This window comes from Hyperolius riggenbachi, chromosome 7 (genome assembly GCF_040937935.1).
Source record: "Hyperolius riggenbachi isolate aHypRig1 chromosome 7, aHypRig1.pri, whole genome shotgun sequence".
NCBI lineage: Eukaryota > Metazoa > Chordata > Amphibia > Anura > Hyperoliidae > Hyperolius > Hyperolius riggenbachi.
This window is the reverse complement of record NC_090652.1, coordinates 138,204,870-138,219,784: the sequence shown is the minus strand read 5'-3', so window position 1 is coordinate 138,219,784 and position 14,915 is coordinate 138,204,870. Positions and strand designations below refer to the sequence as shown.

At 45.1% G+C, this 14,915-nt stretch overlaps 1 protein-coding gene and 1 long non-coding RNA gene across 2 annotated transcripts in view; one reads left to right on the top strand and one right to left on the bottom strand.

The window, feature by feature from the left end:
• The window catches only part of NUBP1 (NUBP iron-sulfur cluster assembly factor 1, cytosolic), an 89,040-nt gene extending 87,255 nt beyond the window's left edge, over positions 1 to 1,785 (bottom strand). The window contains exons 1-2 of the mRNA XM_068244682.1: positions 1,640 to 1,785; positions 1,441 to 1,545 (exon numbers count right to left, since the gene is read on the bottom strand). Of these exons, the coding sequence (XP_068100783.1) occupies positions 1,441 to 1,545; positions 1,640 to 1,670 (136 nt within the window). The 5' untranslated portion in view covers positions 1,671 to 1,785. The remainder of the gene's footprint in view (positions 1 to 1,440; positions 1,546 to 1,639) is intronic.
• The window catches only part of LOC137524612 (uncharacterized), a 30,693-nt gene continuing 17,497 nt past the window's right edge, over positions 1,720 to 14,915 (top strand). Inside the window, exons 1-2 of the long non-coding RNA XR_011022734.1 lie at positions 1,720 to 1,805; positions 11,291 to 11,368. This is a non-coding gene — a long non-coding RNA (uncharacterized lncRNA). The remainder of the gene's footprint in view (positions 1,806 to 11,290; positions 11,369 to 14,915) is intronic.

Sequence of the window (14,915 nt, the reverse complement as noted above, 5' to 3'; positions counted from 1 at the left end):
AGCCGAACCGGGCCGGACGGCAAAGATGGAGCATGTTGGAAAAAAGCCGGATCGTCCCGGAGCTGCGTTCCCGGATCGGATCCGGTCGCACGAGTGTGAATGGATACATTAATTAACAATGTATCCATTCACCATCCGCTGTGTACGGAGCGTTCCGGGTCCGGGGAAGCCAGACCTGGAACGCTAATGTGAACCGGGCCTAATAGTTTTAAGCGAAGCAGTACAAAACAGTGCATGCAGCAAGTGGACGAATAAAGCGCCGCCATAGGCACCAATTGAAAATAGAGGCATTAAGGCGCCGGAGTGGAAATTTTGGTGCCTGGTAAATATATCAGGCACCTTCGGATGCAATGCGGTTATTGGGGGTGGGGATAGGTAGGTAATGTGTGCAGGGGGGGGTTTAGGCATTAGGGAGGGTGTGTGTGTGTTGTGCGGGGGAGGGAGGGTTATGGGTTAGGTTTCTGTATGAGAGTAAGGTTAGGTTTGACCATAGTAACATATCAGTAATTAATATCAATATTTTACACTTTTATAGTAGAATATCGATATTTAATACCAATATTTTACTATCGGCATTACTAGGTGCCCAAATTTCCAGGCGCCTTTACCATGCCTGTTTTAAGTGCTGAATTGCCAGGGCCGGCCCGCTCATGAGGCGGGGTGAAACTTTTGCCTCAGGCGGCAAATTTCCAGGGGCGGCATCCGCCCGTCCGTGCGGGGAGCCGGCCGCCGAGCTGGAGGGATAGCTGGCAGGACGGGGGTATTGGGCCTAGCGGCGGGGAGGGGGGATCGGACCCCCCCCCCTCCCTCGCCTGGGTCCCCTGTCCTCCTCTCCCCTCCAGCCTTACATAGAAGCAGCCGCTATTTGTAAGAGGCACGGGCGGGGAGGACTCGCCTCTTCCTCGATCCAGCGTGCGCTCCACTGACGTCACTTCCTGCAACGCTGCAGGAAGTGATGTCAGTGGAGCGCACGCTGGGAAGAGGTGAGTCCTCCCCGCCCGTGCGTCTTACAAATAGCGGCTGCTTCTTCTATGTAAGGCTGGAGGGGAGCGCAGTTCGGGGGACCCAGGCGAGGGAGGGGGGGGTACGACCCCCTCCCCGCCGCCAGGCCCAATACCCCCGTCCTGCCAGCTACCCCTCCAGCTCGGCGGCCCCCCGTAGCGCCCCCCCGGGGGGTGGCGGTGGAAAAAAATTTTTTGCCTCAGGCGGCAAAAAGTCTAGGGCCGGCCCTGTGAATTGCCCTTATTATTATCATTGCCAAATCCTTCTTTTAAAATAAAGCTGAACCACCCTCAAGTCATCTTTCCAAGCAGGTAACATTAGTGTAACAAAATGAAAAGTTGAAGGAAGTATATTGCTAGAGAAAATGTAACGTATGTAGTACTAGCATTTCCTACAGCAGCCAGTGTGTTGTGCGCTGGACGGGATGATGTATATTACCAGGGTCTGGTCCTGCCGCTGCCCCAGAGGCACATAGTGACTGATTGGGACATCCCTGACAAGAGGAGCTCTTCCCAGCCTCGCTGCTGCCTGTGCCGGGACAGTCTGCAAACACAACAGATAACAGCTCATTAATGTCATCAGATAAATACAGAATTAATAACAGTATAGAACTAGCTCTTTCTTATATATTACTGACGTTGTGGAGCATTTTCTGGTATATCAGCCATGACAGCGTGTGATCCAAAACACTTCCGGGATCCGTGCGTTCCACGCCTCTCCTCACTCTCAGGAAGTCTTCTGCATTCAGAGTCTGTGCTCTGCTCTGTGCTGAGTGCAGAGTGTAGGAGGAGAATTATAGTACTGTATGTATATGAGATCGTCAGGTTTATTTTGCACGAGTTTCCCCTCTGTCAGCGATTATTAGAAGAATGGAGAAAGCTGACAGCAGCTTCTGTGCACTTCTGTGTGTGAGAGCAGCCCTCCCCCCTCCTTCCCATGGCTGTGCATGGCCTGGAATGAGAGGGAGATCAGAACAGGAAGATATAAGCTGTATAGCCAGTCAGCCCTTAGTCCAGGTCAGAATAAAAGCAGCACAATGCTTCTGTCTCCCCAGCCCCCCTCCACTCCCAGCAGAGTTCTTTTGCTGGTATTCTAGATTTAGGGCTCGTTTCCACTATAGCGAATCCGCATGCAGGCACCGCATGCAGATTCGCATAGTCAATACAAGTGGATGGGATAGTTATCACTTGTGCGTCGTGCGGGTGCGTTTTGGCGTGCGGGGGAAATCTGCACAGCAGAGCCGTCAGATTTCGCATGTGGCAGGAATGCGGGCGAATCGCCCGCAATGCTTTTAATAGGGAAATCGCGGCTTTGTCATGCGGATTTCCCAGCGATTTCGCATGCAATTTCGCATGAAATGCAATGGAACTTTGCACAGGCAGTGACATGGTTAAATTCGCCTGGCTCCTTGCCATGCGAAATCGCGGGGAAATCCGCATGCGGAAACGCATCCGCATGCGATTTCGTCCGCGGTGGAATCCAGGCGATTCCGCACCGCAACAGTGGAAACGAGCCCTCAGGAAGTAAACAGCAATAGTGTTGGTATTTGAATTTAGCAGCACATGATTCAGAACCCAAACACACATTCTGCATGGATTGGAGGAAGTTTTAGAGTTAACCATTTAAAGACACTGAAGCGAAAAAAAAATGCTATAATGATTTGTATGTCTAGTACAGCTATGAAATAAAGCATTAGCAGCAGAGACATAAGTCTAATATTTATCTCCAGTACAGGAAGAGTTAAACTCCAGTTATCTATGCAAATTGCCATTGAGCTCTTCGACTTTCAAAGTGGTAGAGAGCTGTGTTCTGAAGGCTGTTATCTTAACTATTGTTTTTTCTTTTGCAGAGAACAGTTCAGGACAGGTCAAAAGTTCACTGCTGAGTAGTGTGTAAACTGCAAATATTAGAGAATGATGCATTGTTATAAAAAAAAGCTGTATAACTGAAAATAAAAATATGAGAATTTTTTTTGCTACTAATGTTCTAGTAATTATCCGTACTACACAACCAATTCATTATATCATAATTTTTTTTCCGTTTCATTGTCTCTTTTAGGACAACGCTAATTAAAATATATACTCTGTTTTGATGCTGATGGGGCTGCCATGGCATAGATTTCAACTCACCGACGCCGTGTGTTCTCAACTCCCCGCTGCAGCTCACTCGCTCTGCCATCTCTTTAACGGCAGAGCCCTGTGAGCGGGTCAGGAGCCGATTTTAGGAGCTGAAATCATTGGCTCCTGACCCTGTTTATCAACGTAAGTAACTCTCATTGGCTTACATTGATAGACACAGTCATAAGCCAATGAAAGCAGCTCCTGACCCGTTTACAGGACTCTGCCATCATAGAGACGGCAGAGTTGGTGGCCTGTGGTTCCCAGCGTGCGACGTGGACAGCAGTTGCGGTGGGTATGTGCGGCAATTCAGCGGTTTCTTGTACCAGTAGTCTCTGGTCCTTAAAGAGGAACCATCGCCAAAATCTTAAAATGTAACCACTTAAGTACCACTGGTCTATGCTACCACTGGTCTATGCCTCCTTAAGGAGGCAGAGACCAGTGGTAATTAAGTGGTTAAATAAAATGCACCCCATTCTGCTATTTTGCGCAGTGCGTGATAACTGCACATAAGTGTGAAAGGTCCTTAAATTTTCATTGAGGCTTAGGCTCTGTATAAACATCTAATTTTAATCTGCAGATGACTGGCCAATTTTACCACTGCCATGTAGTATGAGGACCAACCGATTTTGAAAACTATGAATAGACTGTGTAGGTATGCTCTCCTACTTCATGGAAATGGTAAAATTGGCCAGTCATCTGCAGATAAATATTGTGTGTGTTTAAAAATACCCAAGTCCTTAAAATATTGCAAAAATGACGCCCTGTGTATGTATAGGGGAAGTAGTACAGAAGCTTAGTGTACCTCCCTAGCTCCGGCGTCTGCCTCTGTTTAGCTGTAAAGTGACACCCGCCGGGTACATCTTCCTGCAGGAGTGTCGTGCGTACTGTGCAGATACACTGCGCATGCGCCAACCCCGCTGACCAGGACTTTGGGAACGGCCATTTTACAGCTAAACGGAGGCTGACGCCGGGGAAAGGGAGGTGCGGTAAGCTTCTGCACTTCTCCCCATACACACGCAGGGCATCATTTTTTTAATATCTTCAGGACTAAGATATCCTTTAAAGAGAACCCGAGGTGGGTTTTGGGGGGCAGATGGGACACAGAGGCATGTTCTCTGCCTCCTGAAATGCCTCTGTGTCCCCACACCCACCGCTCTCTGTCGCCCCCCCCCCCCCCTCACCACCACTATAGCACCCCGAGATTGGCGACATAATATGTCACCATCTCGGAGGTAAACACAGGGGAGAGAGATTCCCTGTTCAAAATGCCCGCCAGGGGCGTTCCTGCAGGGTTTCCAGAGCTGCCATTGGGCAGCTCTCTCTCCCTGGCTGCGCCCCCTGCTGCTCCCCGCCTCCCTGCACGCTGTGAACAAGAGACAGTCTTGGCGGTTTTTTCGGCTACCTGATCTGCTGAGGACCCCCCCCCCCCCCCCCGGATCAGGTAGCTTACTTTTTTTTTAATTTTATGAGCGCACCTCAGGCTCTCTTTAAGGACTTTGTCACCTTGTGAAGCCCAGATAGCCATGTAATCGGAACGCAACACGTGCGATCACATGGCAACTGCGCTGCTGATCCCATTCACTACAGTAAATGGATCAGTGCAGCGCTTTGTAGGAAAATGTGTGCAGCAATGCGATAGCACATCTCACTGGTGCGCAGCGCATATAGGGCTTGATTCACTAAGACAAATAGCATGCCTTATCCAAGTTAACACGCCTTATCAGAAATAACACGCCTTATCAGAGTAGCATATCGAGCTCTATGAACTTATGCCTGCTAAGTGGCAATCCACTCGTCCTGCCCTGAGCCCCTGCGGGTTCGTAGCACTCGCTATGCTACTCTGATAAGGCGCATTAACTTTGATAAGGCATGTTATCTCTGATAAGGAATGTTAACTCAGATAAGGCATGCTATTTGTTGTAGTGAATCAAGCCCATAGTGTGAACATTAGACCGTGCAGACTGTGCATTTCTGATGGTCCTGCGTGTCAGCACACCATACAAAGTTGCTGAAATGCGCATAGTCAGCAACACGTATACTGTGAACAAGGCCTTAGTGTCCACTTGTGTCGGCATGATTCTGAGACTCAATGCCGGCACTTGTTATGCAGGGACCCATCTGAATCCCTCTGGCTGTCAATCAAATTTGGTCCACAAGTGGTTTCCCCACTTTTCATTATGTTTGGCCCACTCTAGACCACCAGGGAAGCTATATTGGAGAATAAGCCCTAGATCACCAGGGAAGCCATAAGGGGGGAGGGGGAAGCACTAGACACCAGGGAACTGTATAGGGGAGGGAGGGGGGCAACTAGACACCAGGGAGTTGTAATGGGGAGGAAGTGGGTCCACTAAACATCATTAAACTGTATAGGGGAAGGAGGGATGACCACTAAACACCAGAGAACAATATGGGGAGGGAGGTGGCATTAGACATGTGCGAACTGTTTAGGGGAGGGAGGAGGACCTCTAGACACGTGTGTGTGTGTGTGCACGCGCCCACTCAACCTGCTCTTGTAAGCAGCGACAAACACCTCCCTCCTGATCATTTGCCACACAAGTCCAAAGCCTGGAGGGTGATCAGGTCTGCATTCTGCATTCCTTTATCAAGTATAAGCTCTCTAAAATGTTGGCGAGAGATTCTCACTACACCCATGGTGACAAATAGTGGGCAATGTGGACAGAAACACTGGACTTTTTTCTTTGGAAATGTCACAAACAGCTTAAGAAAAAAAATGAACACTTAATGTTTGTAAATTCTTGACTTTGCAGAAAGTAATGTCATTTGAAAGAGTCATCATATGGAATTTAGAAAATGCTTTGTTGCAAGGAAACAAAAGAAAAGTGTTGGGATCTTTCCCGGTAGAACATTGTGTTACGATGTTGCAGCTTTTGACTCGTTACAGTCTTAAATGAAGGCTTTGTCTGTTTCAATAAAACATGCCATTGAGCTATTCACCCATAATGCAGAACAAGAAATGGAATAATGACTCTTTTTTTATATAGTCATTAGTAATTAATGTAGACTTTCTGTTTGTAAATACGTTGGCTTCAAGAAATGTAAAATCCGACTCCAAGAATACATTTTATGGTTCCCTCCATTACAATTATTTCCATTATATCCCCATGTAATATACTATCCAATACAGACTCCCCAGTTAAAGTGCCCATCATTGTAGTTGTATCCATTGTAATGTCCCCAGTTATTATCCCATCCATTACAGTCTCCCTGGTTATAGTTTATCCATTTTAGTGCCCCCAGTTTTTGTGCCCTCTATCACAGTGTCCCCCGTTAAAGTGTCCACCATTATAGCTCTATTCATTGTAGTGCCCACCCTTATAGTGCCCTCTGCTATAGGGTCCTTCATTACAGTATTCTCCATTATAGTGCCACAATTCCAGTACCTCCAGTAACACTGTCCTCCATGAATGTGCCTCTGTTACAGTGTCTTTGATATAAGGCCATCTGTTATAGTACTCCTATTACAGTGCCCCAGCTATAGTGCCCTCTATTATAGTGCCCCTTGTTATGGTGCTCTCCATTATACTATTACCCATAGTTGTTTGGCCCCCTATTATAACACTTCCCATGTGTACTGTATTATGTATTGGTTAAGGGCTCTGCCTCTGACACAGGAGACCTGGGTTCAAATCTCAGATCTTCCTGTTCAGTAAGCCAACACCTATTCAGTGAGAAGACCTTGGGCAAGACTCCCTAACACTGCTACTGCCTATAGCAGTGGTCCTCAAACTAAGGCACACAGGCCGAATGCCGCCCCCTGAGGCTTTTTCACCGGCCCTCCACTCACAACATGTTATACTTATAGATTCGGTCCACTGTATCTTAAAATATCGGTGGCTCACATATAGAATACGTGCACCATCCGTCCGTTATTGGTATTTAATTCCAAAAAGCATCATACAAAGGCAACCAGTATATAACATCAAGTATTTGGCATACCTATGCTGTGTGTGTATCGTTGCAGGTGGTGGAGGTGGCTAGGCTAGGCCCACCGTCTTCCCTACTCCCACCTCCACCACCTGCAACAATGCCACACACAACATAGGTATGCCAATACTTGATGTTATATACTGGTTGCCTTTGTATGATGCTTTTTGGAATTAAATACCAATAACAAACGGATGGTGCACGCTTTCTCTGTTCTCCCCATCAAAGATTTTCATCCTTCCTTCTACCAATATTTGCGGATGCACACGCCTAAGACATTGCATCAGGCCCAGGGAGGCACTGCAGAGGATTGTTAGGCCACTAGTGATACCTTCTGTAATACTCAGTCACATTTAAAGGGGAAGTGCCACACTACTCCTATTCCTTTACTAAATCACATATAGAATAGCAGTGCTGGCACCACCAATCCACAGGGAAGCCGACGAGCAGTCATTCGCTGGCTTCCAATCCAATTGTGCATCAGGTGACACTGCTGTCCAATTGGATGACAGGTTGTCCCCGGGTATGCTTCACTGTCTGGTGCAAAGAGGTTTTCTACTATCTGCACATGCTGTGTTGGGAGCATAATATTTGCACATGCTGTGTTGGGAGCATAATATTTGCACATGCTGTGTTGGGGGCATAATATTTGGTTTGGTTAAAGGAGTCATCAAGCAAGTAATGCTACCCAGAGTACTACTTACCTGGGGCTTTCTCCAGCCCCTGACAGCCGCAGTGTCTCTCGCCACAGGTCCACTCTCCGCCACTGGCTCCCGGTCTCCGACAATGCCTTGTTAGGTGTCCTCTACTCCGCCTGTGCGAGCGCAGCTGTCAGTCACTTCCACATGGTCCGGAACGTACTGCGCAGGCTCAGAACTACTGCGATTGCGCAGTACACTCAGGATCACGTGGAGGTGATTGACATTAGTGCTCGTGCAGTAGAGGACGACCTGGCGAGGTCTGCACCGCCAGGGACCAGCAGCTAAGAGAGGAGCTGCGGCGAGGAACAAATCGGCTGCCAGGGGCTGGAGAAAGCCCCAGATAAGTAGTACAAGCATTACTTGCTTGATGACTCCTTTAAATGGGAGACAAAAGAACTGCACGTCTTAGCAGGTACAGTTTACACTACCTAGGTTCAATGTAATGTTTTCTACATCATATTATGTATTTTCCGGCCCCCCATTAGTTTGAAGTATGTTGACCCGGCCCTTGACCGAAAATGTTTGGGGGCCCCAGGCTTGTAGAGTGCACCGTAGTGGCTGCAGCTCTGGCACTTTGAGTCTGCCAGGAGAAAAGCGCAATATAAATGTTCTGTGTCTTATCTTATATAGAGCCTTCCATTATATTTTATCCAGTTTAAAGTACTTCCCATTTTGTGTACCTCCAGTTATGGTGCCCATTATTATAGCACAGTGACCCCAGGAGTCCTGCCCTCTCCCCTTGCAGTGACTGACTGACAGAGCTTATAAGCATTGTAATTAAATGCCCTTTCCCACGCACTCTGGCTCCTTAACTCTGTGTCTGATCTTTTTTCCAGCTTGATACATATGGTGCTACAGGAGCATGACCATTATGCTGGAAAACAGTTCAGACATGACTGTCCAGTCCCTGGAGCCCAGCATTTGAGTGAGGAGAAGATCAGTCACAATCGCAGTAGTGGAATAACAGCCATAACCTTTCATTAGCTCTTTGGGAATCACCAGTGATTTGTTGAAAGCGCAAATTGTGTCCAAAAATGCTCCAGGGGGCCCGAGCTTGACTGAAGTCTGACTGGATTAGCTGCATGCTTGTTTCAGGTGTGTGATTCGGACACTACTGCAGCCAAAGCGAAGTACTCCCAGGCAACTGGTATTGTTTAAAAGGAAATCAATGAGGTTCCCTTTAAAGGCGAGTCATTGCAATGTCTACTGAAAAGTTTATTAGAAAAAAAAAATCTCCTTAGACTATAATAAGAACGTAAGACAAGGAATAACTATGGTAGGGATTAGATTGTAAACTCCTCTGAGGGACAGCTAGTGATATGACTGTATACCTCTTTTAAAGTGCTGCAGAAGATGTGAGCTCTATATTGATACTCAATAATTGTAATAAAATACCTCAGTGTATTATGAGGCGTGTTTAGGGATGCTGTCTAATTATACTGTGGTTCCATACATTTTTATAGAACTTTGTATATGCAAAACATAAACTTTGCATATGCAAAACATAAAAGAAATTATGTAAAATGAGATACACTAAAACAAAATGTGTTTACTGCCTGTAGCAATTACTACAATAGCCAGCCAGGATCTAAATTTGTTTGTGATAATCATACAGTAGATGTTGCTACCAGATGTCATTTGTTATATGCAAGTGATACATCTAATTTGAGCATGCTAGTAAACATCTGTAGCTAACTATGAGGCCATTTTCACAGAACTCCGCACTTGTTGAGCTTGTAACCTCTCATCTGCTTACCAACAATAGCTTTCCATTTGCAATTTAATGCAAATGAATGGCAGCATTTGCAACCTGGCAAAAATAAACTACCTTGTGTGGTGTCTGAGTGTACCCCTGTTGCACTCAGACATGACAGAATGCAACTGAATGCACTCCACTGTCTGTGCCAAGAAGTAGAAAGCACCCAGCCAAAGCACGGGAGCAGCTGACTGGGTGGGAATTCACCAACTTTAGCTGCCAGCGTGAAACAAGCCTGTATCATTTCCTTAAAGCGGACCTCCGATTTATAAATTAAACCCACATAGAGGCAGCAGAGTGGCAGGAAAAATGTCTGAAAAACTGATCACTTGTGCTATAAAATCCAGGTTTGGGTGGTTAACCACATCCCCTTTATAAAAAACTGCTATGGCAGTTTTCTGCCATTGCAAAGACTGCTCAGAGATTGAGTCATCTGTGGGTGAGAGGTGCCACATAGTGTGTCCTGAAGAGTACTCTACTTCTACCTGTGCCACTGAGCCAGCCTATCTCACAGAGTAGAGGTGAAGTGAGAAGTAGTGTAGTTCCAGCCACAGTATGTTGCATTCCAGAGCTGCTGCAATGCTTCCCTGCTTCATAGGCCTCTTTCAGACTGGAGGCTGAACTGTCCGCTTGCCGAGCACTTCAGTCTCTGGTCTGCCGCCCTCCAGTACAATTCTGGTGCAATTTAAATGCAGTGGAAGTAACACCACGCATGTCAAGTGTTAACATGCAGTGGTGTTACAGGGCAATGGAGGAACTCAACGTGTGTGAATTCACCGTCTGTCAGTTGACAGTGTGAAAGGGGCCTTAATGAAGCAGACAGGTGTTGCTGCACTGGGTTAAAAGACATTTAGGTATCGGTGAATGTCACAAGTCAGCATAGTAACTGCAAAGGAGACCTGCAGCATTCTTGAGAAATCACCCTTTCTATGTATCGTTAGTTCCCTAAAGACTAAAGCTGGGTAAATACACTTAAGTCCAGGACACGCGCTATAGAGTCCAAGCAGTTGGGGCCCCCTCCGCTGAGAGTCTAGCATGTGTACAGCTGCTCTGATGTGTTGGCATAAGATCCATGGTACCGAATTGTCTTAAATGAGTGCATTATTCCCTTTCTTATCCTGCCCGCCAGAAGCCCCTTCATTATCTGCCACGCCGTTCCCTCGCAAAAGGTCTGTATGGCACTCTGCCCTAAATTGTCACCTGCAGCATTGAGTCATAAGGTGCGTACACACGTCTGATTTTACGCCCAATTGCTGTTCAAACCGGATGTTTGAATGACTTGTCATTCAAACAACAAGTCGTTCAAACGTCTTGTACACACAGACTGACAAAACGGCTGTTATGCTAATGTCAGCTAATTTACATATCGTTTGACTGGTCAATGGACTGGATAGAACAATGGACCAGATCAAACGACTGATCTAAAGACTTTATGTTTGAATGGTCATTACATGTACAAACGACTCCCAGTCGTTTCTACACACGTACTGACCTAACTGTCGCTTGAATGACAGTTAGTCCAACGGATCCGCCAAGTGGATCAGTCAAAGCTGCTGCAATCAGTGTAGCGATCGAACATACACATGTCCAACTGTCGTTCAAACAACCGGTTTGAACGACAAGTCATTCGAAAAAATCAGACATGTATGTACCTTTAGTCCCTGCGGGTGACAATACAGTGCCCATGAGCTCCTCTATCTAGAACACTTGCCTCCTTTTTTTTAAACTGGTTTTAATCATTTTATTTTTATTCGTGCTGTAAACAGGGAAATGGAACCACCTGAACCTGCAACAAAATATGGGCTTGATTTTTCGTTTGTGATGGACTGGGATGGTCAAATAAGGTAAGTCAAATTAGGCATTATTGAAAATCTTTGAATTTTTATTTTGTATGTACATTAACCATTTATGCCGCATGCATGTGATTGTCACGCCCAGGCGGCTGCTGTAGCACTGCTGCAGGCTCCTGCGCGCTCCCGCCCGCACATGCACGTTTTCTCCCCCATTATCCCAGAGATCAATGAATGGGAACATAGTTCCCATTCATTGATCTAAGTCCCCGGTAGAAAGACAGACGGCTTCTTATCAGAAACCGCCATCTTTCTCATGAAAAAAAATGTTTCCCGTCCTCCTAATGCTCCCTGGAAGTGAGAGCGTTCGCTTCCAGGCCAAAAAAAAAATGTTTTGACTGTGGCCAAATAGTAAAACTACATCTACATACATTTTTCAATGAAATAATGTGAAACTCACATTATTACATTTAACATTAACGGTTTACCTCCAACCCCTAAATAACATTTTTAATGGAAAAAAACGGAACGTTTTTAATACGCATGTGAAGATGGTATATTACGAACATTTTTTTAAATTATAAGCTTGTAAATAGTGATGGATGCAAAACTGCAAAATGCAGCTTTATTTCCAAATAAAATATTGGTGCCATACATTGTGATAGGGACATAATTTTAAATGGTGTAATAACCGGGACAAATGGGCAAATACAATACGTGGGTTTTTATTATAATAGCATATATTATTTTAACCTCCCTGGCGGTAAGCCCGTGCTGAGCACGGGCTATGCCGCCGGAAGGCACCGCTCAGGCCCCGCTGGGCCGATTTGCATAATTTTCTCTTTGCTACACGCAGCTAGCACTTTGCTAGCTGCGTGTGCATGACGATCGCCGCCGCTATCCGTCGTGCCGCAGCCCCCCCACCCAGACCCCGTGCGCTGCCTGGCCAATCAGTGCCAGGCAGCGCTGTGGGGTGGATCGGAGTCCCCTTTGACGTCACGACGTCGATGACGTCATCCCGCCCGTCGCCATGATCTCCGATCGCCGGAGGCGATAGGAGGGGCTGGGGGGAAGCCACTGAGCAGCGGCTATCATGTAGCGAGACCTTGTCTCGCTACATGAAATTTTTTTTTTTTAAACGGCTCTGCTGCCCCCTGGCGGATTTTGATAAACCGCCAGGAGGGTTAAAGCTATAATGGATGAAAACTGAGAAATAATGCATTTTTCAATTTTTTCTTAATATTCCTGTGAAAATGCATTTAGAAAAAAAAAATTCTTAGCAAAATGTACCACCCAAAGAAAGCCTAATTGGTGGCGGAAAAAACAAAATATACTGTAGATCAATTCATTGTGATAAAGTTATTGGCGAATGAATGGGAGCTGAAAATTGCTCTGATGCATAAGGTGACAAATACCTGCGGGCTGAAATGGTTAAATGGCAGGGAGCTCAAATATACAGTATATGCCCTATGAAGAATTTAGAATAAACACTCTTACTTTTGCAAGACAGAGGCTGTTTCCCTATCACACTATTTCCCTTCTCTTCTCTTAACCACTCTCTCCTGAGAGAGCACACGGGAGCACGCATGGCCTCCTGGACGTAGCTCTACGTCCAGGAGGCCATGCGTGCTCCCACGCGCTCCCGCGGCCGATTGCATGTGTGCACGCACGCTCCCGGCCGTGGATCCTTAGCCCAGGAATCAATGAATCGGGCCATGGTGCCGATCACTGATTCCTCTCCCCCGCAGAAAAAGTGACAGCTTCTCTCGGAAGCCTTGCTTTTTCTGCCTCCTACGTCCCTCTAAGCGTACATGTTACGCTTAGGGTGACGTCATGTAAACAAACCTAAGGTTGCCATCTTGTGGCCAAAAAGTGAAACTACATCTACATAAAAAAAACTAAACATATATTTACATTAAAAAAAATACTATTTACATACCACCCTCCCAAAAATACCCAAATAAAATGTTTAATAATAATTAAAAAAAATTACAATAAAAAAAAAACACATAAATATTTACCTAAGGGTCTAAACTTTTCAAATATCTATGTAAGGATGAAATATTTCAATTTTTTTTTATTATAAGCTTGTAAATAGTGATGGATGCAAAACGGAAAGAATGCACTTTCATTTCCAAATAAAATATTGTCGCCATACATTGTGATAGGGACATCATTTAAACGGTGTAATAACCAGGACAAATGGGCAAATACAATACATGAGTTTTAATTATGGAGGCATGTATTCTTTTAAAACTATAATGACAGAAAACTGAGAAATAATGACTTTTTTCAGTTTTTTTCTTATTCTTACTGTTAAAATGCATTTACCGTAAGGTAGCTCTTAGCAAAATGTACCACCCAAAGAAAGCCTAATTGGTGGCTGAAAAACCAAGATGTAGATCAGTTCATTGTGATAAGTAGTGATAAAGTTATAGGCTAATGAATGGGAGGTGAACATTGCTCGGATGCATAAAGTGAAAACGACTGAGGGCTGAAGTGGTTAAAATGCCCTGACCTGTTTAGACCACCATTTCACAAAACAGTCAATTGTTCCTTACATGCAGGGAAGTTTTCCATATGTCTGAAGGAAGCTATCATCAGACTGCTATTTAAGAAACCATCCTCAGATCCAGATGCTATGAGCAGCTACAGACCTGTCTCCAACTTCATCTTTCTGGGGAAAGTTATTGAAAAGGTTGTCTATCTTGAAGACAGGCTTTTGGGAAATTAGATCGTTGACCCTCTACAACGTGGCTTCAAGAAACTCCACAGCTACTAAACAGCCCTCATCCAGATCTGCAAAGATCTGATCTTGGCAAGAAACAGAGGCTGATTCTATTTGAACTCTCAGCAGCTTTTGATATAGTTGTTTATGACATGAAATTTTGTTTAAAAGGCTACAAGAATACTATGGCATTGATGGTCTATTTCTTCAGTGCCTCAACTCCTTCCTGGCAGACAGAAAACAAAAGGTTTCCTTGGGGCCTTTCTTATCCAAACCTGTACCACTAAAATATGATGTGCCCAGGGCTTAATACTTTCTCATTTGCTGTTTACCATATACACTCTGCCACTTGGAAAAATCATCCGAAAAGACAATGTTACCAATCACTGATATGCTGATGACACCCAGCTATGTTTATCATTAAAATCTGGCATGACAAACTCTCCAAAAATATATGCATACTTAACCGAGTTTCAGGAGTGAAAGAATGGCAAATGGCTTAAACTAAATAATTACAAAACTGAGTTTCTTGTTATCAGGGTTAGGTAGGTAGCTCAGACCTGAATAGCACTGACTTTGTGTGCTGCTTGGGTGTACTGATTGATGATAAATTAACCTCCCTGGTGGTGCATTTCTGTTTGGAATTATGAGTCAAAAGCGGTACATTTTTTCATGAATTTTAGGCCTCCAATTCTTAAGTCTTAACTAACCAAAATATATCAGAATAAAGGCCTGGTAGACATTCTGCATATAAATAAAAGACTGGAACACAAAATTGTTGAAATAGTTAAATGTATCAATAAACTGAAAGAATAGCAAAACTGTACAAATAAGGCAGCAGATTATGCAGTATGTACATATATACACCTAATA